The sequence below is a fragment of the Pseudopipra pipra genome, chromosome 5 (genome assembly GCF_036250125.1).
Source record: "Pseudopipra pipra isolate bDixPip1 chromosome 5, bDixPip1.hap1, whole genome shotgun sequence".
Taxonomy (NCBI): Eukaryota; Metazoa; Chordata; class Aves; order Passeriformes; family Pipridae; genus Pseudopipra; species Pseudopipra pipra.
The window spans coordinates 42626487-42651071 of NC_087553.1; the positions used below are offsets into that span (position 1 = coordinate 42626487).

The 24585-nt window shown below is 36.1% G+C and overlaps 1 protein-coding gene across 5 annotated transcripts in view; it reads right to left on the minus strand.

Moving 5' to 3' along the window:
- The window catches only part of MON2 (MON2 homolog, regulator of endosome-to-Golgi trafficking), an 80610-nt gene that overhangs the window by 14827 nt on the left and 41198 nt on the right, over positions 1-24585 (minus strand). For 4 of the 5 annotated variants that reach the window (XR_010430794.1, XR_010430793.1, XM_064655799.1 and 1 more), the window contains exons 23-34: positions 23775-23937; positions 23075-23368; positions 22112-22310; positions 20166-20794; positions 15143-15286; positions 14598-14615; positions 14203-14331; positions 12221-12411; positions 3373-3433; positions 1952-2075; positions 958-1165; positions 78-160 (exon numbers count right to left, since the gene is read on the minus strand). Coding sequence is in view for 3 of the 5 variants with exons in the window: in XM_064655799.1 (XP_064511869.1) it covers positions 78-160; positions 958-1165; positions 1952-2075; positions 3373-3433; positions 12221-12411; positions 14203-14331; positions 14598-14615; positions 15143-15286; positions 20166-20794; positions 22112-22310; positions 23075-23368; positions 23775-23937 (2243 nt within the window). In the remaining 2 variants the exon portion in view is untranslated. The remainder of the gene's footprint in view (positions 1-77; positions 161-957; positions 1166-1951; positions 2076-3372; positions 3434-12220; positions 12412-14202; positions 14332-14597; positions 14616-15142; positions 15287-20165; positions 20795-22111; positions 22311-23074; positions 23369-23774; positions 23938-24585) is intronic. The other variant, XM_064655800.1, reaches the window with a different exon arrangement.

A 24585-nucleotide genomic window follows, 5' to 3' on the forward strand; every position in this document is an offset into this window, starting at 1 on the left:
CAGGAAATAATAAATACATCTTTGTGGCAGATGTAACATTACCTTGTTAAGAACCATGTTGTTTAACAGTAACTTACCATTTTCAGGTTGAGTTTTTTTAAGTGAATCTATGAGAGTGCTGACAGCTTTTAAAACAAATATGATTTCTGTTACTTGCTGCCTAGAAAGGAAAAAATACAAACAGTCAACTACTCATTTTTGCCTTAAGAATATAAGTTTTCTATGAAACTTACACAACATGAAAACAACACCCAATGGCAAACAGCTGCAATGAAGCCTGCCATTAAAAGGATAGTTAGAGGTTAATGTTATCATTTTTCTTTAACTTTACCACCATCATTGCTGTTGTCTCAGCTAGGATAGCTTTAAATTTGATCCTCTAAACAGTAACACCATACACATCTCAATCTGAAAATACTCATATCAAAATACATGATTAACAGTAACATAATAATCAATTTCCACATTCATGATTAAAACCTTCAAAAGTTAAGTGAATTTCAAATAAGTTCCTATTTTAAAGAATTTCTTAGTACTTCAGTCAATTTTTCCATTTCAAGAACAGTTACTTGAGTAATGATTCACAATGTTGCTATTGGGATATTTTATCTTATTTTTGGTAAGACTCCACATCTCAATTTAGTAACTACACATAGCTCTATTGGGAATAAAAAGAAATCAGATTTCAGAAGTATTATGCTATAGATATCAGATATGTTGTTTCAGTAACTGAAAATGTAAAAGCACAGAATACAACCATTATTATTTAAAGGTTTTTCAACAAAAGATTGGTACCAGCATTTTCTTTGAAATGTCTTCCCCACAAACATTTCCCTGGCTTTTACATTTCAACACACACACCCCTTATTTTTTTCATGACTGAGTGATATTTTGAATGCAAACTTCCTCTCATAAAGTCCTGGTAATACCTTCAGTTCCTAAAGAAAACATACATACCGTGGAAGAGGACATTTGCCACTCAATCTCTCATCTTCTATGTAGCGATGCAATACATCCTGTGACCTTTTCAAGAGCACAGAAAGTGCCATCCTAGAAATGTAGCCTTCCTGAGGAGTTGTGACTTTATTACTGAATGAAAACTGGAGCAGTGTTTCAAAACACACCTTAGAAAACTCCTCTCTCATTCGAATATCTATTTCAGCTTCTGTCAAAGTAAAATGACATATCTAATTGTCCAGTGTGCATGATGTTGCATTTCAGTCGGTTTATTATACTTTAAAAAAAGGCTATCAATCCTCTAGTATTAATAAATATTAACAGTGATAAGAACAAATGTTAAGAATACATTCTAATAAAAAATGACTGCGCAAAAATCACAATACTTCAAAAAATAAAAGATGAATTACGCAACATGCTCAGTAACATGGTATATACTTGACATTGCTTTAGTAATAAAATACATGAAATCAATTAAACACCCAGCAACCCCAGTTCTTCAGCATAAATACTAATATTTGGTACTGTACAGTCCAAATATTTTCCTATGTAATGGCTTATGTTCACTTTTATCTTTCAAAAAAGACTATAGGTGATTTTTTCTTAAAGGCAGAGAAAGTATCTGGTTAGGTACACCATATAGTTATGCTAAGGTCATTTTGTTTTTCAGAACAGGATATTACATCTGTCTTACAATTGTCCGAAATTTTTGTTAAAACTGGCACAAAGCAAAATAAACTATGTAGAAACTAACACAAGTACAATATTATATACGATACTAGCCAAGCAGTAAGGAAATAATTTTTAAAAAATTGCAAGGAATGCTTGGCAACTTCCACAAAATATAGTTTATAAAAACAAGTTGGATATCAAACAGTCTATAATGAATACATGCCATGGAACTTAAAGTCTTTATCAGAGTAAGTACTCACAACATTTTAATTATTTTCTAGTAGACTTAAATACCATAGCTTTTGTCATTCAGGTACCATACCTGTAAAGGAGGAGGACTGAGAATGTATTGAACCTTTATTGAGCATAGTCATTATTTGACCAACAAATTCCTTAGGAATAAAATTAGCATATGGCAGTATCTCTGTGCTGATAAGCTGCACCACCTAAAATAAATTAAATATAAATATATTGGCTTTCTGAATATTAAAATTGTAAATCTAGTATGAAGAAGACAGAAACATTACACAAGAGGGACAGGCCTAATGAAACTTTACAAAATCTATTGCTTAGCTTTTAAAATTTGCAGATACATCCAAAATTGTGGTCTTGCATGGAACATTAAACTTGAAATAATAAACCCTTTCCCCCCACTTTTGCCAGAGTTTCTTAAGGAGTTATCACTGAGATTTCCACTGACATTTGAAGTATATTCTTCAAATCAAACTTATGGTATTGAAAAGAGAAAATCTGACATTAGGAATTTCCCTCTCCCTCCCCGCAATTCAATATCCTCAGTACAACATTAACACGCATATCACATGCTTACAATGTAACATCTGCAAAGCAGAACAAGTGAGTTTATTGCCTAAACAAGCTTAAGGCAATACACATTAACTGAAATGCTTTCTATCCTTGTCTTGATACTCCCATGCAGGAACAAAGTGGGTTTAGATCTCCATAAATTAATGCATTAGATCAGAGAGTTCTGCTCACTGCAGGCAGAACCACTCCCGCTTTTCATCCAGAAATCTTTGTGTCCCAGCTGCCACTCTGGAAAGATGACAGGGAATCAAACCCATACTGCCGTGTCTTCTCTGCAACTCCTTTTGCTTTGTACCCCTAATCCCTGTTCTACCACATCTCTTTGTGCTGGAGTGAAAGGGGACAAGTCCCTCTTCATTTCAAGTATCATCTTCTCTTCATTTTCTTCAGTCTTATCCAACCAAACGTTATCTCTCTACAATTACATCCATCTCTGTGCTGCACAAACACAACATCATTTCTTCATTTATGGAGAAGCTTCTCAGTATTGAGAACACATCTGAAGGGCAACAATTTCATTGCTGACTGCCCCCTTCAACACAGAAAGCACTCACTTCAGGTTTAATTGTCAGCTTTCTCTGTGGTTTACAATTACCTGTGCAATTGCTTGGCAATAACACAATAAGTAAGGATCATGTAATGTGTTAGAAGCAGAAACATTCTGGTTTAGCTGCTGTACGTTGCTTTGAAGTTGAGAGGACAAGAAGTAGTTTTTGGCATTCCACCTTCTACTTTTTGCATCACCCTGAAGCAGATGAATTTTGGGCCTATAAATTTCCTGTCTTGTTTTCAAAAAGGAATACAATATCACAGAAAAAATATTGAAAGGGTAACTTTTAAAAAAAACTATTTCAGAACCAAATGCAACTTGTGAATGTTACTCTTTATGAGATTCAGTATATATTATAGGCTCCTTACCTCAACATCAATACTCTCATTCTTCTGAAATTCTTGAATTGAGAGATTATCAGGAGGTGTACTAAAAATAAACATACTATGTTATACTTTTAAATTCACAACATGTATAAGGAGATAAGTATGGGAAAATGCATTGCATTTAATGTTATTACATGCATCAAGTTGGTACTATTATATGGTAATAATTAACGACTGCAAGGCCAGGTTGGATGGCCTTTGAGCAACCTGGCCTAATGGAATTCTGTGATTGATATTTTCAATCACTGTGCAAGAAAGAGACTTTTGATTTTCAGTGGTACAACTGTAAAAAACTTTATTTTAATTTTACATTTTCTTCTACATTAATGAAACACTTTTCATTAATGGAACATTACTTTCCTTGATAACTGAAATGATATACTTGTTCTTATTCTTAATAATTTTTATTAAAAGAAAAATCCATTTTATAAACAATAGTTTTGAAGACATTTAGAACTTTCTGCAGTTCTTCCATTATATATAAAAATTTATTTACAGATGAAACGTCCAAAAGTGATTCAACCATGAAAATTACCCAGTACTTCACAAGATCCTACCTGCTTGTACATTTGGAAATCTTGTATCATTTGATTGGAAATTTTATGCCAGCTCTCAGTCATGAGGTTTTCTCTGGTGCCATTTTATCTCATTTATGGAGTCCTTCCATGTACTTACTGGACTACCTGTTCAGCGAATTTCCTTTACTTTGCTGAATTATGCTTCTTTTCACTCATTGGGCCAAGTTCCTCAGCAGGGCAGAAAGAGTAAAGGCCTCCTACTTAGACAACAATCAACTACTTCAGTTGATGTGCCTACATGGGTGTTTTACTTTGGATCAGACATGGGCTTTTCAAGTTAAATTTTCAGACATCTCCTTTTATAAACCTTGGTTCATGTCTGGTATTAAGAGTGCATAAAACTGGATTCATTTTCAGTGAAACTAAACAAAAACTATACTCCAAGCTTTCATAGACGCTTGCCACTCTAGAGCTACTCTGAAATAAAGGTCATGGGTCCTCATCATGAACTGTTTTGCTTTACAGATATGCTTCTACTGCACTTTGAGGAGGGGAAAAAAAAACCAAAATCAAAGAAGGTACTTCACACAATACGTAAACTCTGAATTATCTTGCTTATAACCCCATAATCATAGGATTGCCTGCTAAAGTCTACACAGATTTAAGATACAGTTAGCACAATTACTAGAAGAAAAACGGATTATGAGCTAAGGATAACTTGTGGTATGAGAACTTTCTGAGTTACATAAACTGAGAGACTAAAAGAACAAATCATGAAACTATTACAGTGTGGTCACCTTGCACCCTTCCTTAAGTATCCTTAAGGAATACTGATTTTACTTTTAACTTTTAAAAATAACTCTATGACATCTTCAAGCAGAGGAACAGTTTGGAAATTTGACCACTTGAAAGGAATGGTTAGCAATAGTGGAATTAAGATTGTCTGTGATACTTCAATGCACAGGTACTGTGTATGGCTGTGTGTTACAATGCATCTTAAATTAGACTGCCTTTTTTTTTTTTTAACTCCAGAGAAACCATCCAATTAAGTACACAGGATGGTCACTACTGAAAAGGAAGGAAAATGATAGGGTCAATTTGACAAAACATTCCCTGCCTAATTTATGGCAGAATAGGCAGATGTAAGGAAAACAGTGCTCTGGACTGAACAAGGAACCAAGCTGTTCTGTAAGCAGAGGAATCAGTGCACTGTTGTAGTGACAAGCAGACCAGCATCCTTTGGCTTACTTCCAAACTCCCAGCTTTTCCTCTACCCCATGTTCCCCTCCCCGGGAAACAATAGACATGTGGTGGGTAGTTCAGAGCTAAGCACATGCTCACAGGCAAGGCAACTGCCCAATATATGGTTGTGGACCTGTGCCAGCCTTGTCTCAATAAGGGTACTTACCTGGGCCTGTCTTCTCCATCCCACCAGTTTTAATGGAAGGTTTAAGAACTTTAGAGGTTTTGAAATCTCATTCAAATTTGGTTAGCTTAGCTGGCGGTTGTTTTGTTTTACTACTTTTGATTTTTTTTCCAGTGTTCCTATATGTTGCTGACCAAGACAAATAAGATTTTTCCAAGACAAACTTTTTTTCCCCATTTTCTGGGTGCTTAGCATAAGACATCTGAAGATCAGGCTGCACACCTACAGTCAATTTTCAGTTTAGACAATTATGACAGTATGTACCAATGTTCCTGCGTGAAAAATAAATATATCTCCCCTCCTCAAAGAGGCTTCATGTAGATTATGTCACCCTTTCTATGAAACAGACAAGTGTTACATGTATGACTAGAAAAAACACAAAATAAAATATGAAATACTGTATTTATTACCAGTTTGTATGTTAGGCAGACAAGAAGTTTGGGGTTATAGGTTTGTGAGACACTGAAATGGTTTATGGCTTAAACGTTCTTAAAATCACTGGGAGACTTTTGTCCACTGTAGCAAACTGTGCAAAGAAGCAGCTGCTCACTGAAGCCCACCCCTCCCCGAACATGCCTACTAATTTGGACTGTGACAGGAACTTGAGAAAGGTGGTACTATTGTCCGGTTATCCTCTGAGAAGAATGTATCCACAGGTGTGAGTGACTGGAATGCTGAATCCAGTGTAGAACTCCCCACCCCAGGAGAGGTACTGACGGTGTTCCCACCAAGCCTAGGCCCAATAAAAAACCACACACAGACTTCACTCAACACTTGGTTTTCTTCCCTTACCACATGGGACTTTCCCTACCACCTTAGACTTCATTTACCAGCGGACTTCTTCTCTCATCACATGAGACTTCCTTCACCGCCAAGGTCTTCCCTCACCGCCCTCGGCTTTGCTCACCAACAGACTTCTTTCCTCCCCACACAGGACCTCCTCCACCACCACGGGCTTTTCCCTCACCACCCTGGGCTTCCCTTGACGGATCCAGACTGCAGCTATCACTGACAAGACTGGGACTCTCTCCACTGGGAAGACCACAGGAAGAGGATCAGAGGCACGCTGTTGGAATCCATAGAGTGGTGATATTTTTACTTAATCTGTCTCTCTATCTCTTTCTCTCCCCCCGCCCCTCTTTTCCCTATTTCTTTCTATCCCTTTCTACCTCACATTTACTGTTAAATAAAAATCCGTACTATTGACTTCAGCATATGGTCTCATTTACACCTTTCTTTGGACAGAGGCATCTCTGTAATAATTTGAAAGAACCTGATCATAACAATGTTGAAAACAAAGAACAAAATAAAATAAAATGTTAAATAGCTGTTCAATCAGTACCTTTTGTGACAGAGTTGTCAACTATGAAAAACCTTTAAACAGTAATGTAGACTTATGCGTGGAAATGCGTGTCATGTTGAAATACCTGGGAAGCTTTCACTCTGACACTTCCTTATCTATGACTAACTTTCTGAGCTGAAGTTTGCTTAAAGAGGTGTTAAGACCTTTCTGTCTAGTCATCCATATCTGATCTGCCGTATATGCTACAGATTAAGCTACATACTTGTTCATGTAGCAAAATACTCCCAAGTAAATATATTTTTGTAAGGTGTCTATATGAAACATCTGTCTAGGGGCCAAAAGCTTTGTTGGTTATGTCCAAACTGCACTGGGAAGGTCAAGAGGCAGGAAAGATAAGAAGCCATGTGATGCAGCAACTTCCATAGGTACAGAGCTCCCAGCCACTGCCCACTGTCTAGGCAGGGCTTCAGAGCCAACAGGCACTTGGAGTCCTGCTGTGCACAGCAGCACTCTGTTCAGAAGCATCTTTTGGGAATGTATTGATTTAATTCCCTCATGTGAGCACAGACTTCTACTCTAGTAAATTATATATATACACACATTCATTGAATTTTATTTTATATAATGGCTTGACATGCTTCCATGAAAGCCTCTGGGAAAATGGTATGAAATAATAAACAGACCAGCTTCTTACTAGAAGATGATTTTGTGTAAATTAAGTTACATGAAATGTATTAATTTTAAATGTCATTTTGATTTATAATAAAAATCAAGATTGTTGAGTTTCCTCAGCTGTAGCTTGCTTTAAAAAAAAACAAACAAAAACAAAAACTGAAAAAACCTGAAACTTATTTCTTGGAAGCTGTTAATTCTCTAAGACAGTAACATTTTCCTTTTTCATTTACCTGGGCTCTTTTGGCTATATGTGAAATTTCTTGATGTACAAAGCTGCAGAGACCAATTCTGCTGTGCTTTTGTACCTTTTAAACATCAGTGAGTATCCTCTCTCATTCAGCTCCATACCTGGCTTGAAAGTCTGTTCCTGTCCATAAGATACAGGTGGGGCCATGCAGAGGAGGTTCACTATTTGAAACACAGATAATCACAGTGCTTTAATTCAAACCACAGTGACCTCTTGTCTAACCAATGCCAACTCAGTTTCACTGTCAGAAGCAATATTAGGCTATCTACACATGTGATTTCTAGGGCCACGGTGACTAAAAGAGTTACAAGTTAGACTAGAAAAACATATAAAATATTGATTAAATATTTAGAACATCAGTGAAATAGTTTCATCTTAGCCAGGTAGAAACTTGGAAAATATGCACAGAAAAATGAGACAATATGCAACAGCATATTTTAATGAACACAGCTAAAGGTAAAAAACCTAACCAAATCTGTCATGCAGTGTTGCTAGGAGGACTGACTGCATTAAGGCATTAGTGAGTTTCACTGAGATGCAGGTGTTTCATATTTAGAACTATCCCAGAAGTCCCAAGTCAGCTTTGAAGAATAAGGGTTTGAAGAGTAGGTAAAAAGGAAGCCATTTATCTAGCTTTGCATGAAGCCTGGACAGACAGTAACATGAAACATCTAGAACATTTAATAGTGGAAAGTGTGGAGTATGAAAATGTATCAAGAGTGAACGAAGAAAAATAAGGGGTTTTTGTGACATAACATTTCAGTTTCCTTGAAGCAAAGAGCTTCGGAAAAATTACATAATGCCAGCATAAGAAAGACAATTTTCAGTTCTAACCATATTCAGGTCAAACTGATTATATCTAACTGTATTCCTGTCACAAGGGGTGACATGTTGGAGAATGCTAAAAATCCAGACAATGCAGTAATGCAATTACTCTGTCTCACTGATAGCCTCTTGGGGTGTCAGCTGAATTGCATTTTCCAAATTCTTTGTGCTTCAGAACCTTTTCAATCCATGCTGGCCTTAGCCAGATTTGTACACTTCTGCACCTGATTTAATAACTGCTCTGTCCTGCATGGCATATTTGCAAGTCGGAAAGCCACCAGAGATGACATGACTCACAGCTGCAGTAAACCACTTGTTCAGCAGAGTCATTAAAATCAAGTCAAGTTTACAAGTCACTAAGAGCAGAGAGTGATCTCTGTTTTTTAAAACACAACTCATTGTTAATATAAATTAAACAGAAAACACACCAAAAAGCAGTTCTATACCAGCTAGCTGGCCTTAAATAGAGGATAAACTTGGATAGTTGGAAAAGAAAGTAGATTCTCATTGCCCTCTCCTAAAATCTGAAGGTTGACGTGCACCTCAACTCAGCAATAAATTTTATCTGTTACTTTCAAAACAGTGAATAGATTCTTCCAAATAACTCTGAAATAAGGCACCACTCCAATTAACATATATTTTCTATTAAAATTATAATAAAAAGAAAAATTGAAAGAACACTAAATCTGAAAATTCTGAATTCAATTTCCTTACAAATAGAACAACTACAAATTTAAGGGACTGACTAAACTGCCACCGCAATCCACTAGAAGACACAATTTAGAAAATTTCAATACAAAAGGGACAGGTTTGCCCTACTTGACAAGGCTAGTTTCATAGCACCTTGCAGAGAGTGCAGAAACCAAAGGAAATCAGAAGAGATTACTTCAACATGAGGAACTTTGACATCTATCTCTAGAGCCCTCCTTGCATCACAGTGAGAGAGGCATGCTTCAGTAGCATTGTGGGGAGGAGGAGGAGGAAGAGGATGAAGAAATGGATAAATAACTGCTATAACTAATTGTCCTGATTACTCGCATGACGAATATGTACTCCCTTTTTAGCTTTAACTTTTTTTAGGACCACAAGACTGAGGCTGATAGAGGGAACAGAAAGGCTATCTATTCTAAAGCTACCAAGGGATAGAGCTCTAACTGTAAGTAGCAGAACCGTACAGTTGGGAAGACAAACTTCTATTTAGAAAAAGATGGACACTAGAGAGATAAAAAAATTACAACCCCAAACCAGACATTCTGTAGCCATGCAACGTACAACTACAAAAGCAAAATTTGTCTATTCACAATAAGCCTGGAAAGAATAATTATAACGGCCATTAATTATAATAACAGGCCAACTTATCTGGATGTAGCCATGTGGTTCTATAAACTGCCAGCCTGTTTTTAGTGTTTTAAATTATTTTGAACCTTAAAGCTTCTAAGTGAGAGCAGAAAAAAGTTTCCTACAACTTTTCTGAGAACATCGTCAATCGTGATGAAAAAGTTGATCCCTAAATCACATTTTGTATGTATAATTATAGAATACACTGGTCTCTAAAGAGGCAAAATCAGACTTAACTGAAGACAGACATGATAGGGCACCAAATATTCACACAAGTGCTATTTTTCTTTTGCATCTCCAGAGAACATTTGCCCATGAATGACAGCTGGCAAAAGCTATTAGAATAAATATGAGCAGTGATCATTTCTAGCAAGCAAGAGAGTAAGATGAAATTTCTGTGGTTGAAATAATTTTCAAGGGAAGTATAAATCACTCACTGTAAATTAAGAAAAATGGACAACATATTTGGCAAAAAAAGGTCATGCAGAGGATAGTGGATTACCCTGAATTACACTGAAGATCTAATTTTACTTCTCTGGATTTATGAATAATTAATAACAAGAAACTGCAGCAGTGCCAGTCTCAGTCAGCTAAGAATGTGCAAAAAGGAAATGTTTCATCTGTTTTACAGATATTTAGGAAGAATTAATTTATAGTAAATAGTATGTATTCCCAAAGCAACTTCTAAGTGAACATAGATTCCTCTGCAATAACTTGAAAAACCTTCATTTTCATTTTGCAAACCAAACAATGATATTGATTATAGGGTGCTAACTGTTTCAGAATGCAAGCAGGACTACTAACTGCAGCTGAAAACAAACCCAAACAAGATACTGAGAAGATTATTATAAATTAAAGAAACAGGGAAGCATAAAAATAAAAACTTGGACATTGAAGTGTCTTTTAAGCAGTCATGATGATCTTTTCTATTTTAAGGTCCTCCTATTTAATAAAATTTTCTTTCAAGTAAATGCAAAAACAATGGAAAGGTTTTTCAGTTGATTGCCATGTAATCCTATTGGTGAAATGCCAAAGCCATTCTTTATTACAAACATTTTCATTAACTGATGTGTCTCTAAAATTAATTTTCATTGGTATTATTTTTTGTTTGTTTTGTGCAAGCTGCTATTTATCCATCATTAGTAAATACAGCTCTGTTTGGTTGCTGATTTTTGTGTGTTTTAAAAACTAAATGCATACACATAGAAAGCATATTAGTGTAAGGCACAAAAAACCCTTACTGTTTTCTGTTAAAAAGAAAGATTAATTTGTTACTGTTATCAGCATATACAGAGAAAACCAGGGAATTAAATTTTTCTTATTCCACCTTGTCCTTTAGTCCAAAACACTCTTACATATACTTAAACTACTCCTAAAAGATGCTTGCTCACAGATATTCACAGAAGATGGAAGTTCCATCCCATTCCTATGTAATGTTCTACAATATCTAACCTTCCTCATAGTAAAAGGTTTCCTTAGTGTCTGTCTAATCCAGATAATCTTTGCTGTACTGAAATGTATTTATACCCATTGTCAAGGGACAAAAAAAATTCTTCTCTGGAGCAAGCTCTTACTATATTCTAAAGATTTACAATGTCTTCCTAATGATATATTCTTTTGGTTGAACAAATTAATAGATCCAAGGCCAGGTTGGATGGGGCTCTGAGCAACCTGGTCTAGTGGAAGGTGCACATGCCCATGGCAAAGGGGTTGGAACCAGATGATCTTTAAGGTACCATCTAACCCAAACCATTCTATGATTCTATGATTAAGTTGTCTGTCTCTGATTGTTATTATTTTTCACTTCCAGACTTTTTCAACCCGTCCACTGTACATGCCCACATCTACAGTGTTCCATTCTTGAGAGACTATGAATGTACTTATACATATGTCTGTCTTTCTAGTTATAAATGACTATTTAGCTACATTTTTCATAAAGTATCATAAATAAAGTGTGGTTAATTATTAAGGCACAGTCAATTTATCTTGAGTAGAAACAAATGCAAGATAACTATGGGCTTCTAAGTGAACAATAGTGTAAGAAATAATTTTCAAAAATTCATAGTTGGTGGAATATTTCAAGATGGAACTAAGGAGAAATACATACAGTTAACAGTGTTCACCTTAATTTAAAAAAATTACTGTTGCAATTCTGGTCAAAGTGAAGAAAGGAACAAATTGAGTACATATGAGTAACTCTTTATCAAATATATAGTAAATGTCCTTGGGAGTCCATACAGAACTCCTTGGCCTGTTCAGAATGACTATGCCTTGTATTGAGAGTTCAGTCGAGCTCTTTCTTGCTTTTACATTTCCCCTTCTGATTTAAGTTTTTCTACTACTTTCTAAAACTGTCATTTTTTTGAAGTAGACGTCAGTTGTTTTTTCTCCATCATTCATTAAAATAATTTTCAGATATAAAATAGTGCTACTGACATATTTAGTGAACAAATTACTTATAATTATTTCCCTTAAAAAAAAAAGGAAATTGTGTTTACCTTTTTGTGAATAAAAAGTCTTCAAAAGTATTTGCTAGCTCTGGCCACATACTGTCAAATTTTCCAGAAGATGCATGCTGCCTTGCAACAGGTAGTCCAATGGAGAGAACTTTGAGAAGAGAGGAAACAGCTAGCTTCCATGTGCTTTCAGAAGGACAGGAGTATTTCAGACTGAGAGGTATTCTTAGTGTCTGCAAAATGAAAGTTGAAACAAAAATTACAATTGCTCAGGCAAATCTAAGAGTACGGCAAGTTTCTGCAGAAGATCTTGGTGGACACACTCAGAGATGATAGTACACATCCCTACCTTTTCTGCTCGAATATGAGATGGCCTTTTAAAAATGTAATTCTAAAGATGATTTACTATATACCAGCTGGTTAAAGCACAGGTGTGTAGCCAAGTACAAGGTTAGAAGTCAGAATTGATCCATTTTCAATTATACTATGAAATTACACACTAATTTTCTTCTTCTGTATTGTCATCCACCATTTCTGCCAAGCATGACAAATGGGCTTCCCTAACATCTAAGAGACTGCAGGCAGTTTGTAACCATGAGTGTATTTTGGAGAATTTGGTCCCATTCCTAGAAAGCTACCCCAAGTGCAAGTTAAAGAAAAAAAGTTTAATTAAATTTAAACTTTTCCTAATGAAGGTGAACTGTACACATTACCACTGCAAGAAACCGGTTCATTGCTGTTAAAGCACATGAAATTTACAAGTAAGAACAGCTAGGGAAATTCTAAGACAAAGGGTGCAATACAACTCAAATGGAGAGCAGACAAAAACCTGGCAAATTTTAAGTCTTTTATATAGAAAGTTCAATATCTATAAATCAAAGTCATTAATAAATTTAAAAACATTAAGCACATGAACTATTTACACTATATGTATCCCTTTTAGCATTGTTAGTCAAACTGACTTAGAACCTGATAGTAAGTTATCTTGGAAAACTAATTAAATTTATACTTCAAATACATAGTGACTAGGTTTGGGTACTACATGTATGCCCCCCATGCTGTTAGTGCAGTCTTTGATTTGAGGAAAGCAAAGGGAGGAAAGACTCACTCTGACTCTCACAAGGAGTCAATTATAATTAATTCTCTATTGCCAGCCCTATTTTAGAATATTTTTTTCTGCTGCTATTCGTCGTATATGTCAAATCTAATTCCAAAATCAACATGGACTTAGAGACATGAAACATATTTCATCTACTGCAATGAATCACATTATTATCAGCTGTGAATGTTAAAGAAAAGTGGTGTTTATATCAGTTTCACTAATCCTATTAAAACAGAAGTAGAAAACAACTGCATTAGCTTTGAAATACAAATATTTAATTCATAATATCGCCTACTTTAAATACATTCACATTTCTAAATTTCTATATAGGAAAAACCTGATGTCAGCCAAGTTATTACAAATTTACTGTTACTTCTATTATTTACCATTTTTTTTTGCTGAAGTGGAAACAAGGTCAAAAAAGTGAAAAGTTGGAGAATTTCACCTTAAAGGTATATTTGCTCATCCGTAACATTCCATAGTTACATCAACACACAAAGTCATTAGAAGCAAATCAATAGTAATAGCTACAGCACAGGCTCCTGAAACATATATGCCAGTCTACAGAAACTTGTCTTTGGCCTTCGATGCCATATTTACTAAGAAGCCTACTTACCAGACTCAGGTGCATAATACTTTCAAAGATTAAAATTTTGAGGCCTAACACATTAGTTAATTTTCATCTTAACAGTGAAATACTGATGCTGACATTATCCAGCTAAGAACAATACATATAGCCTAATCAATAGCCTTGCAGCTTCAAAAGAAATTATTACCTGCTGCTCATCTTCATAAAATATCCATTTGTTTACGACAGCTTTAGGTTTCCTAGAAAGTGTTTATAAACACTAGCTGAAAATAAAACTCATGATTTTCAATATAAGCTCATTAAAATCAGAGCATATGCAGGGCAAACTTTTACCTTAATAATGTTCTGAAGAACTTTCTCCGTTACCACAGCTTTATGGCAAGCTGTCTTTTGGTATAAGTCCACCACAACTTCCAAAGATCTCTCAGCAAATGGTACATAATTCAATGCTACCCATTCCGCCTAGGAAAAGAAATTAGTAAATTACTAAACTATATGTGAAAACATATTAATTAAGGAACAGAAGGTGTATGTTTTGCATTGAACTCTCAGTTTAATGCATGCAAGGTTTGCTAAGAATATGGTCCAAGCCACAAAACTGCAAATACAACGTAGTCTGGCTATGAAAATGTACTCTACATTGAAGTAAAGTACATTTAAGTAGGAGAAATGTTGCAGTCTAGGCAAGACAACTACATTAGGACAATCTTTAAGGAAATTTAACTCACCGGTGCAAATAGTTGTATCTAGTGTGATTCCATTGTGTTGCAGGACAAACAGAATAAGAAGAATTAATACATATGTAATAGTTACCTCTCCCATTACACTGAATCAGATGCTCATGCTTAGTGAACAGCAGCGTACACAGATAAAAAGAATTACTGAACATGTCCCATTTCTTTACAGCACGTGCAATTCAAAAAATCTGCAGCTTGAGGGAATTTTCTCCATTCAAAATTATCATGTCTTTGTATTAAATTTAGTATCATGTGTAGGACAAATTATTTTAGATTAATTCACTGTACAAATTCAGACACATTCACTATGTCTGGTGTCCAGGCAAGACCTTTCCTACATGAAGGAATACAAAGTATAAAAGCAAAGAAGAGTGTAAAGGGAGTAAATGAAGATAACAAAAGCATGTAAAAAAACTAACTACACAACATGCACAGTGAAGTTTTTACAGATTGAATAAATGCATCTTGCGGAATAACCTGTATCTGAAGCTCAATTGGATTCACCAGCCAAGTGAAACAAATTTCTAATTAATTACCTGATTATACTTTGCATTCGCAATGTGCTTTGTTTCCAGCTGTCCATACTGTGGAGGCTTACATGAAAATTCTACAAAGGCCAGCAGTTGGTCAAAGATTGCAGGATACATTATCTGCATACTTTCTGAGCCCACACATATAGCCTATACCAAAAGAAAATACAAAAGCTTAATATATATCTTGAGCTTTTCCAGTCAACATCTGCATCAGTGCAAGGAACTCCCAATGAAAAATCCCCATATAAGACTATGAGAGAGTCATGCTGTATGAAAGACAGTAGATAGTTCTAACAGCTTAAGGAAAGTAAGTTTTTTTATTTTATTAAAGTAAATTAAGTGGCAAGATACCTGAGCATATATAGTTCAGTAAATACAGCTATCTCATCCAATAAAAGAGATATATTTTCTTTACTGACTCTACTTTGACATGTCAGTAAAATATAAGGCTTATATAAGTCTTGTATATAGATCTCAGCCACATCTTCTTTAAGTCCTACTTCAAGGAACATTTAAATCTCAGAAGTAAATTATACAAGCTTCAAAAAGTAGTTAAAATAGCATCTTACAGAAAGGAATATAAAAAAATGAGAATGTTATGATTTTGGTACAGCTGAAACTCATAATATTGCTTTAAAATGGAAAACATTTCAGGAAGGGTGTACTTAGATGATGTCAATGAAATATCATGTTGTCAGAAGCTAATGATTTCCAGTTACAATATAAATCCCAAGGAAATTTTAGGACATTTATTTTCAAAGCAAGATACAATGATTCTGTGAAGTTACTCCATTTATATTCTGCCATTTTAAATACCTTGCTTTACTTCCCAAAGTCTCTCCTCTCAAAGCTTCAAGAAACAGTCAATTTATTGCTCTACAAAAAGACTTTGTGCTTGTACTGTCATTTTTCTGGGGGGAAGAATTAAACGCCCTTTTCATTAACAACAGATCATCCATGACAAGTTATGGCTGAACTCACTCAAGGTGGTAACAGCTCCAAAACTGTTTGAGTGCAGACCCCATGCTGGAGCCACATCAGGAGCTGTGTGAGTCAATGGGCAAGCAAATATCCTGAGTCCCCAGCCATGAGAGAGGGAGCAAGCCAACAGGGGCTACAGGCATTCATCACTACATCACCTGAAGACCTAGCTGCACCTTCAGGCAATGGACAACTTGCAGCAGAGCACTCCATGAATCATCAATGGCCTTTTTCTTTTCCTCACCTTCCTACAATTTAAAATGCATGTCTAATGCTCAAAAAGCTTAATCAACATTATGAATATAATGCAGAACTCCTAAAAAAGCATATTCCTTTGCTAGTACTCAAGGTCAAAACTGTACTGAACTCTGAAAAGGATGCTTGGAAGCTAGGTACTCACCTGCACTGCAGAAGACTAAAGGGTTAATTGCTGATATAAAATTATTCAACACCCTGTAAAACAGCTTCATCTGATCTGCTGCACTAAAGTCACTGCACTAAATTTTAACATGTTAATGTGAGATTACATACCTATTTGAAAAGGTATAAAAATGATTCTATATACAAACAAATGGAATAGAAAAGGAAAAAAGAGCATCCACAAACTCCTGGGTAATTTCTGAATAGATGTAACTTACTTGCACAGATGCAATTTACATTACCCGCAGAAGACTACTTTAACATATCCCAGGGAGCATTACTGGGACCAGTTCTGTTTAATATCTTTACTGACAGCCTGGACAAAGGGATTGAATGCACCGTCAGCAAGTTTGCAGACAACACCAAGTTTGGTGGGAGTGTTGATCTGCTGGAGGGTAGGAAGGTTCTGCAGAAGGATCTGGACAGGCTGGATCAATGGGCCAAGGCCAATTGTACGAGGTTCAACAAGGCCAAGTGCCGGCTCCTGCACTTTGGTCACAACAACCACATGCAGCACTACAGGCTGGGGGAAGAGTGGCTGGGAAGCTGCCCAATGGAAAAGGACCTGGAGATGCTGGCCAACAGCTGCCAAACATGAGCTAGCAGTGTGCCCAGGTGGCCAAGGCCAGTGGCATCCTGGTTTGTATCAGAAAGTATGGTCAGCAGAACCACAGAAGTGATTATCCCTCTGTACTCAGCACTAGTGAGGCCACATCTTGAGTCCTGTGTCCAGTTATGGGCCTCTAACTAAAAGAAAGACATTGAGGTGCTGGAGCATGTCCAGAGAAGGGAAACAAAGCTGGTGAAGGGGCCGGAGCACAAGCCCTGTGAAGAGCAGCTGAGGAAGCTGGGGTTGTGTATCCTGGAGAAGAAGAGGCTCAGGGGAGACCTTACTGCTCTCTATAACTACCTGAAAGGAGGCTGTAGGGAGGTGGGGAATTGGTCTCTTCTCCCAGGTAATACGTGATAGGACAAGATGAAATGGCCACAAGTTGTGCCAGAGGAAATTTAGATTGGATATTAGGAAAAATTTTTTCAGAAAGGGTTGTCAGGCATTGGAAAAGGCTGCCTAGAGAAGTGGTTAAGTCACCACCATCCCTGGAAGCATTTAAAAGGCACATAGATGTGGGACTTGGGGACATGGTTTAGTGGCAGACTTGGCAGTGCTGAATCAATGGTTGGACTCGATGACCTTGTAGGTCTTTTCCAACCGAAATGATTCAGTGGACTAACTAGAATTGCTTTTCAAAGAGGTTTATATTTCTGACTGACACTACGTAACTTTTATCTAATCATCTTAAAATCTGAAAAACAGCCTAACAAAGTGTGTGACAAAGGATGTTGAAAGTACCTTTAAGAGTTGCTTATAAAACAGGTTGTTAGTTACTGCATTAAGTGCACTTATTTACATCTTAAGGAAAGAGACCCACATAAATCAAAAAGTAGTGGTAACACTACAACAAAACACAAACAAAATAAAATACTCTGCAGATCTTTTTGTTGCAAAAACTGACACAATACTTCAATTTCAGAAATTTATGCTTTAAAGCATTCTGGTACTAACCTTCCATTTTTTTAATAGTTCAGATTTATCTAACAACTCCCAGTGCAACTACTGGCATGGAGTACTCTTTTTTTTTTAACTGCTCTCTGTAGCTAGGTCTCTATCACTGCTGTTGGTATATGCAAATACAGCCTTGAGTTTACCACACTCACAGCTAAAGAGGTTTGCATCCACACTGCCTGCAGAGGCAGAATTCAAATGTATTTGATCCTCATGTATGCACCTGTGTTCTATCTGATGAGCCAGCTGGCTCGCTGTAGAGTTGACCTAGAGTGAATGTAGGGAAGAACTGAGATTAATGAGCAAATATGGGCTTGAGATAAAACTTTAGCTGAGCTACAGTGATGAAAGAGACTTACAAAAAAAACCCCTCCAACCTTATACTACAGCAATAAAAGACTAGATGACAAGTTCTACTGAGAAATAAAGAGACAATGAAGAACAAAATAAAGAGTGTAAAATGGGCTCAACATATGGAAGCCTGAAAGGAGATCCAAAGCTCCCTCCCAGTCCCATGTTCTTGAGTTGCAATGTCTTTTGTTAGTGGAATCGCATTATAAAATATCTTTCTTAAACCAGTCAAGGGCTCATCTGAGAAATATCAGGGTTTTTTACACTATTCAAACTGCAAAGTTGTTCCACAAGTTCTTAGAAAATCAGAACTGACCCAAGTCTTCCTGTATCACCAAAAAACCTGATCCTACATGCAAACAGGTGAGAAACCTTTTGTTTCAAAGAAGATTGCAAATATTTACATACTCTTCTTTAATCATCCACTAGCTTCTGTGTGTACTCCTGAGAGTATCAATTAGTTTCAAGAGAGAAAAAGATACTGTAGCCTGCAGCAAAAACCATCTGACAGATCGCCTTTGCTCCACATCAGCACTGGCTGGCTGCCTTGTCATGTGAATTGTACTGTGTTATATAGCCAAGAGGAGCAATCACACAACTTCACAGAATTTTTTTTAGGAACTTCAGTGCTGTTGTGTTAATAACACAACTATAGATGGGATGGAAGGTACTGTATAAGTTGAGGTACTGTCTTATGGAAGTCTGTATTTGCAAAGGCTTGTAACTGCTAATCATTCAGGCTGGGAGTGGGGAAGGGGAGATGTCTCCCTCTCACAGGGAGTTGGTACTTTTGTTACTGTTTAAGAAACCTTCAGCTAAAACAGTTTATCTCGACAAGAACAAGAGTATAAAAATGTGCAGTTTTTCATCATGTTAAAAACTCTGGTAACCCCCTCTTTAAAAGGCACTAATGCCTGCAACCTTTGGAAACTAAGATCTGGATAAGGAGACTAACAAAGAAACAGAAAAATCTGAGATTAATAAATTGAGTGACTAAGTGGGGAAAACAGTATTTGGGCAGGACTGAGCTGCTGGAAAGGGGAGGATACAAAAGGTCGAGCCTGACTGGAAAAGGATGAAAATGTAGCAGACATGGTCGGTGTTAAACTTCATGTTACTTATATAACCACATACAAAGCTGAGATTTAATACCAACTTCTATCCAAGCAAAATGAATTGAAATTCATGAAAAACAATTTACTCCAGACCACTGCTGTTCCTGCCCATGGCAGGGGAGGTTGGAACTAGATGATCTTTAAGGTTCCTTCTCCAACCCAAGCCTACCTATGATGCTATTTTTATACCTCTGTTTCAAAATACATTCATGAGTATTTGTCAAACCCATAAACTAAAGGAGTGGCTGCAAAGATAATGATTCTGCCTTGTGGGACTGTTCCCCTATTTCCATGTAGAGATCTTCAACATCAACAGTACTTCAATATTAGATAGCCAAGTAAATGGCTACGAACACAGCACAGTACTTAAAGTATTTCTGCAATCAACCAAAAGTACATTTCATAAAGATTACACCACTCCTTTCAATGCAGAGCACCTGGGTTGCATCAGGAATGGAGATCTGATTGTTCTAATACAATACACTGTGCAATTATAAATAATTTAAAAAATCATGTTAAGTCCCTCACTATAGTTCTGAGAAGTGAGACACAGTGTAGTTTACCTTTCACCACACATCAGAAGTCGCATTATTACCTTTTGTAAAACATCTAAAGCTGTAAGCACTGCTTCTTGTAAACTTGTCAAAACTGCTTCAGTGTAAGATGGAAGGATGAAAGGGGAAGCATCTGAACTGATTGGAACTGAAACGGCACCATGCAAAATGACACCCAGCTTTTGGAGATCATCCATGCTGAAACCAGTTTTGATGTGTTGGTAAAGAGCTGGGAATATTTGAATTAAAGCTGTAAGAAAAGGCTGGCTGGGAATGAAAGTCAATTTATCACAAGTAATTGGAGGCCTTGTACTTTCGGAACCAATCCTATACCAGCTGTTCCAGGCTGCCCACCAAAGATTCAAATCTTCAATCTCATCTGTTATTACAGGCAGTTCAGATCCATTATATCTTCCTATTCTTTCTCCAATGGAGTCAGTTCTCATGAATGATCTACCAAGACTAGTGGCAGTTGTTGTCCCTACCACCAGAGGTACAGAAACATTGATGGCAGGTGGTGTCTCAGGCTTCTCAGAGTCTCGAATGGGAGAAACAATTTGTAAGATCTCCTGGAAGCTTTTCAGAGCAGCCAAGGAAACCTCATTATTTTTGCTGAGTGCTGCTGATTGGATGTGATCAAGAAGAACATCCCAGGCTTGAGAAAAGTCTCCTATTTAAAAAAGAAAGAGAGAGGAAAAAATCAACTTGGAACTTGCTTCCTATTCCCATTCCCACCCACCCAGCCTTTCTAAAAGGTTGTTCATACAACCTTTACTTGTTACTCTCACAAACAGAAATTTCAAGAGATTAGGTGTCAGCTCGAATGGCTTTTATAAAATATATCAGTTCAACCATAACCAGAAAAATGAATGTGACAGAGAAACACACAAATATGAAGAATGAAACAATATATCTATGTTCATGTTAAATTTGCTAGTGAAAAATCACATACCACATCCCATACTAGTAAAATATATTTTCATTATTCAGTATAGTGAAACAGATTTGTTCTTATGCATACCAGATGCCTGTTGATTTTAAAAAGGGTTAAGCACACACAAAGAATTAAGGGTCAAATCTATAGCCATGCAATGTATTTATAAAGAATTGATTTTAAAATGCTCTTATAATTGTACTGTGGAAAGATTTCATTTGGGGCATTTGAGTTTTTCATTAAATTTAGCCTTAACCTTCAATTTTCTATTATACTAATTACAGGGTTTGAATAATTAAAAGAGTTTTAATTTTTTTATTCAGTTTTAACTCAAGTTTAATATAGTTTTAAATCTACCACATTTCTGCAAATGACCAATACTCTTGATAGCTATTAATATGTTGATATCACAACAACCAAAATGAAATAAATTACAACATATTTCTAGTTAATATATATTAATTGTATACTATAGGATGGTGAAGGTATATTAATGTAATGAGGAATTTGCTTTGCAAGCTATACATTCTCTATTTCTTTTTCTCTTTCTCCTTGTAGAAATTACTAAGCTATTGTAAAATATTACTGCATACATGAAAAATGTAAATGTTCAATACTCCACTGACTTTACAGGTGAGTTCTCTTTACATTCTAAGAGTACAATTAAACTTGACACACTGATGCCACAGAAGAGTTCCAGGCAAGTGTTGCATAACCTTAGAAAGACAAAAGGAAAAGTATGTTCTGACAACCAAAAGAAGAGAAAAATTATTGTTATCAGGCTACTATAATTTAAACCTATCTGGCACCCAGAATTGTGACTACTGAGATTTAATCTCAATTACTGTGATACAGGAGACAAAATCTGTAGTTAAAATTTTTGGCTCTAAGGAGCATGAACTAGTAACTCCCTAATCGTCCTAACATTTGAGGCGAGACACAACAAAACACACTTTTAAGATAAGATTAAGATTCTTGCCCAGTACTTTAATAGAAAAAATATACAAAAGCAGGAAGTTTATTACTGTATCTTTCAGTAACTATAAATTTTACCTAAAGGCTGCAGTAAGTATCTCCTGGTGTTAAATATTCTTGCAACTCCAGCCAGTGTTAATACCCATGTCTCGGCCCACTGTTTCTCAGCTGTATCCCTTGAATGATGGATGAGAATGTTGCCTCCTCCTGATTCAATCTTCTCTTTGTCAGCTGTGGTAGAAGATTCTCGAACTCTATCCAACAGGTGAAATAAAACCTGTGATAGTCGAAAAAAAAGAGGAAAAACGCAACTTTTCAAATAACATAGTTGTATTCATAGTAAACTAACAAAAAATAGTAATTTTTCCATTATCCATTCTGTCACTGTGTCACTCTGAAAATTCCCTTGTTCTAAATAGTCTCCACAGCAGCCAAGATTATGAATCAGTCAAATGATGGCCACTTGAGAAGGCTTAGAAATAGCACAATCAATCCCACTGCGAACAGTGTTAGCACTAACAGAAGGCTAAAACCAGTGGATGTAAGATTCTTCACAGGTACAACAAGCAGGCTGAAATATAGCCTAATTTTTCCACAAAGAACAACAAACATGACTGTGACATAGAACAGGGCATTTGACAGATCCTCTCAAAAGAAGAGAGTCAAAACAGATAGCAAAGCAAGGCTCCATCTAACATCAGGTCAGCCCAATCACACGACCCTCAAACCTCTCCATTTTCACACAAAGAAATGTCATTCATTCTTGTAGGAAGGAAACAGTCTTTTAATCCAACTTACAAATAAGAAATAAATGATCAAGACATGAAAATTACATTTCAAGAGAGGCTTTAAAGGCCAGAGAAGAGAAAGTGTAAAAAACATTCCCAAAACCTAAGAAATCAGATTTCTGACACCATATTATCTTTAAAAAGTCTAAATAAGTTATATAACTGATAATGGTCATTAACTGGTGAATGCTCAATTATTATTGAAATGTGAATGCTATTTACAAAACCTTCAGTGGAAGCTTACACATCATACCTTCCATATTACTGTGTGCCATGTTGAATGTTGCAATAAAGTTCCATGAGCACCAATAGTAGAAAACAATGTCTGTCCAGCGCTCTTTCTAACTGCAGGTCGGGGATCCACACACAGTTCTCCAAGTTTGGCATACAGGCATAACCAAAGACAGTCGAATGGTGATGCAGGATGAAAAGGTCTATTCAGCATCACTCCCTTTTCTTCAGCCTGTTTCTGCAACATTGCTTCTTCTCTGTTTAGCTCCTTTTCAATTATTTCACCTCTTTGGAAAAAATAATCTGAAATATTCCACTACAAAATAAATAAGACATACGGTGTTGTACAATAAAAATATTGTACTGCTCTTAATGATAATTAAATAAATTGCTTCTCATTTTCACAAAGTATTTTGTAAAGTACATCACGATAATCATTTCTCTACACCGATGAAATAAGATCAGCACATAAATATTGCAAAGTGCAAAAAGTATTTTTCTTATCCTCAGCTTTTAGGCCCCAGTTATACATGAAGCACCAAAAAGGGGAAAACATATTAAAAGACGAAAAATGCATACTGATGAAGAGCATGGTAAGAACCCCCCAAAAAAGGTTGTGGCCTTCATTTGTATCATTGACTACAGATTAGTTTTCATGAAAATAAGAAAAGAAAAAAATGAAAGCCAGAAGCAGCATCACTGTAGGGTAATGTAAAACTCACCAACAAACCAATTGAAGTTAAGCTAATATTTAGCTCTTGATTGTGAAGTCCAAAGCTTCCAGCAACTTCAACAACTATCTGTAGACAAGTACATGGCATTGTTGGAAGGAAGTCGGTCACAACCAACTGAAGACACTGGAATGCAGTCCGTATTAAGGACTCACTTAAAAAAAAACAAAACAAAAACAAAATACACACACACGCACTCATTTCAAATTTCTTCAAGAGCACAGAAATGTTTTGAATACAATACCCCAGGAGATAATATTATTAAAAACAAAATGAAAAAAATCAATTTAATGTTTTTGAGATGAGTTTGCAATATTTTAAATGGGTTTTTTTGAGATATAACATTAAGTTGAAGCTTGGAATTCTGACTAAGCATTTTAGCCCATGTTAACTATCTAGTAGAGTTGAAGTTCAGACTTTCCGGTGGTCTTTAGTTAACTTTATATAGTAGAGTCTACTTCTCTGTTCTAGAGTTCTAAGACTTGTTAGTTCAAATGCGGTAGCTAAAATCCAGATTACAGATATGTCAATTACCTGTTTCAAAAACATAAATTAAATATTTTTTCTGATTAATTAAAAATAAAAATCATGTGTGGGTTATTTCCACTGTATCGTAAAAACCGACATGATATGGAATCCAGAAGAATGCACAAGAAACTTCACGTGGACAGTAATGGTATAACTAATAATTCACTAATATGATGCATACTGCACAGAAACATCCACCCTACCACCTAAGATCAAAGTATTTATCATTACTATACTGATGGAGGAAATGCTCACAGCAATACTTTCCCCCATA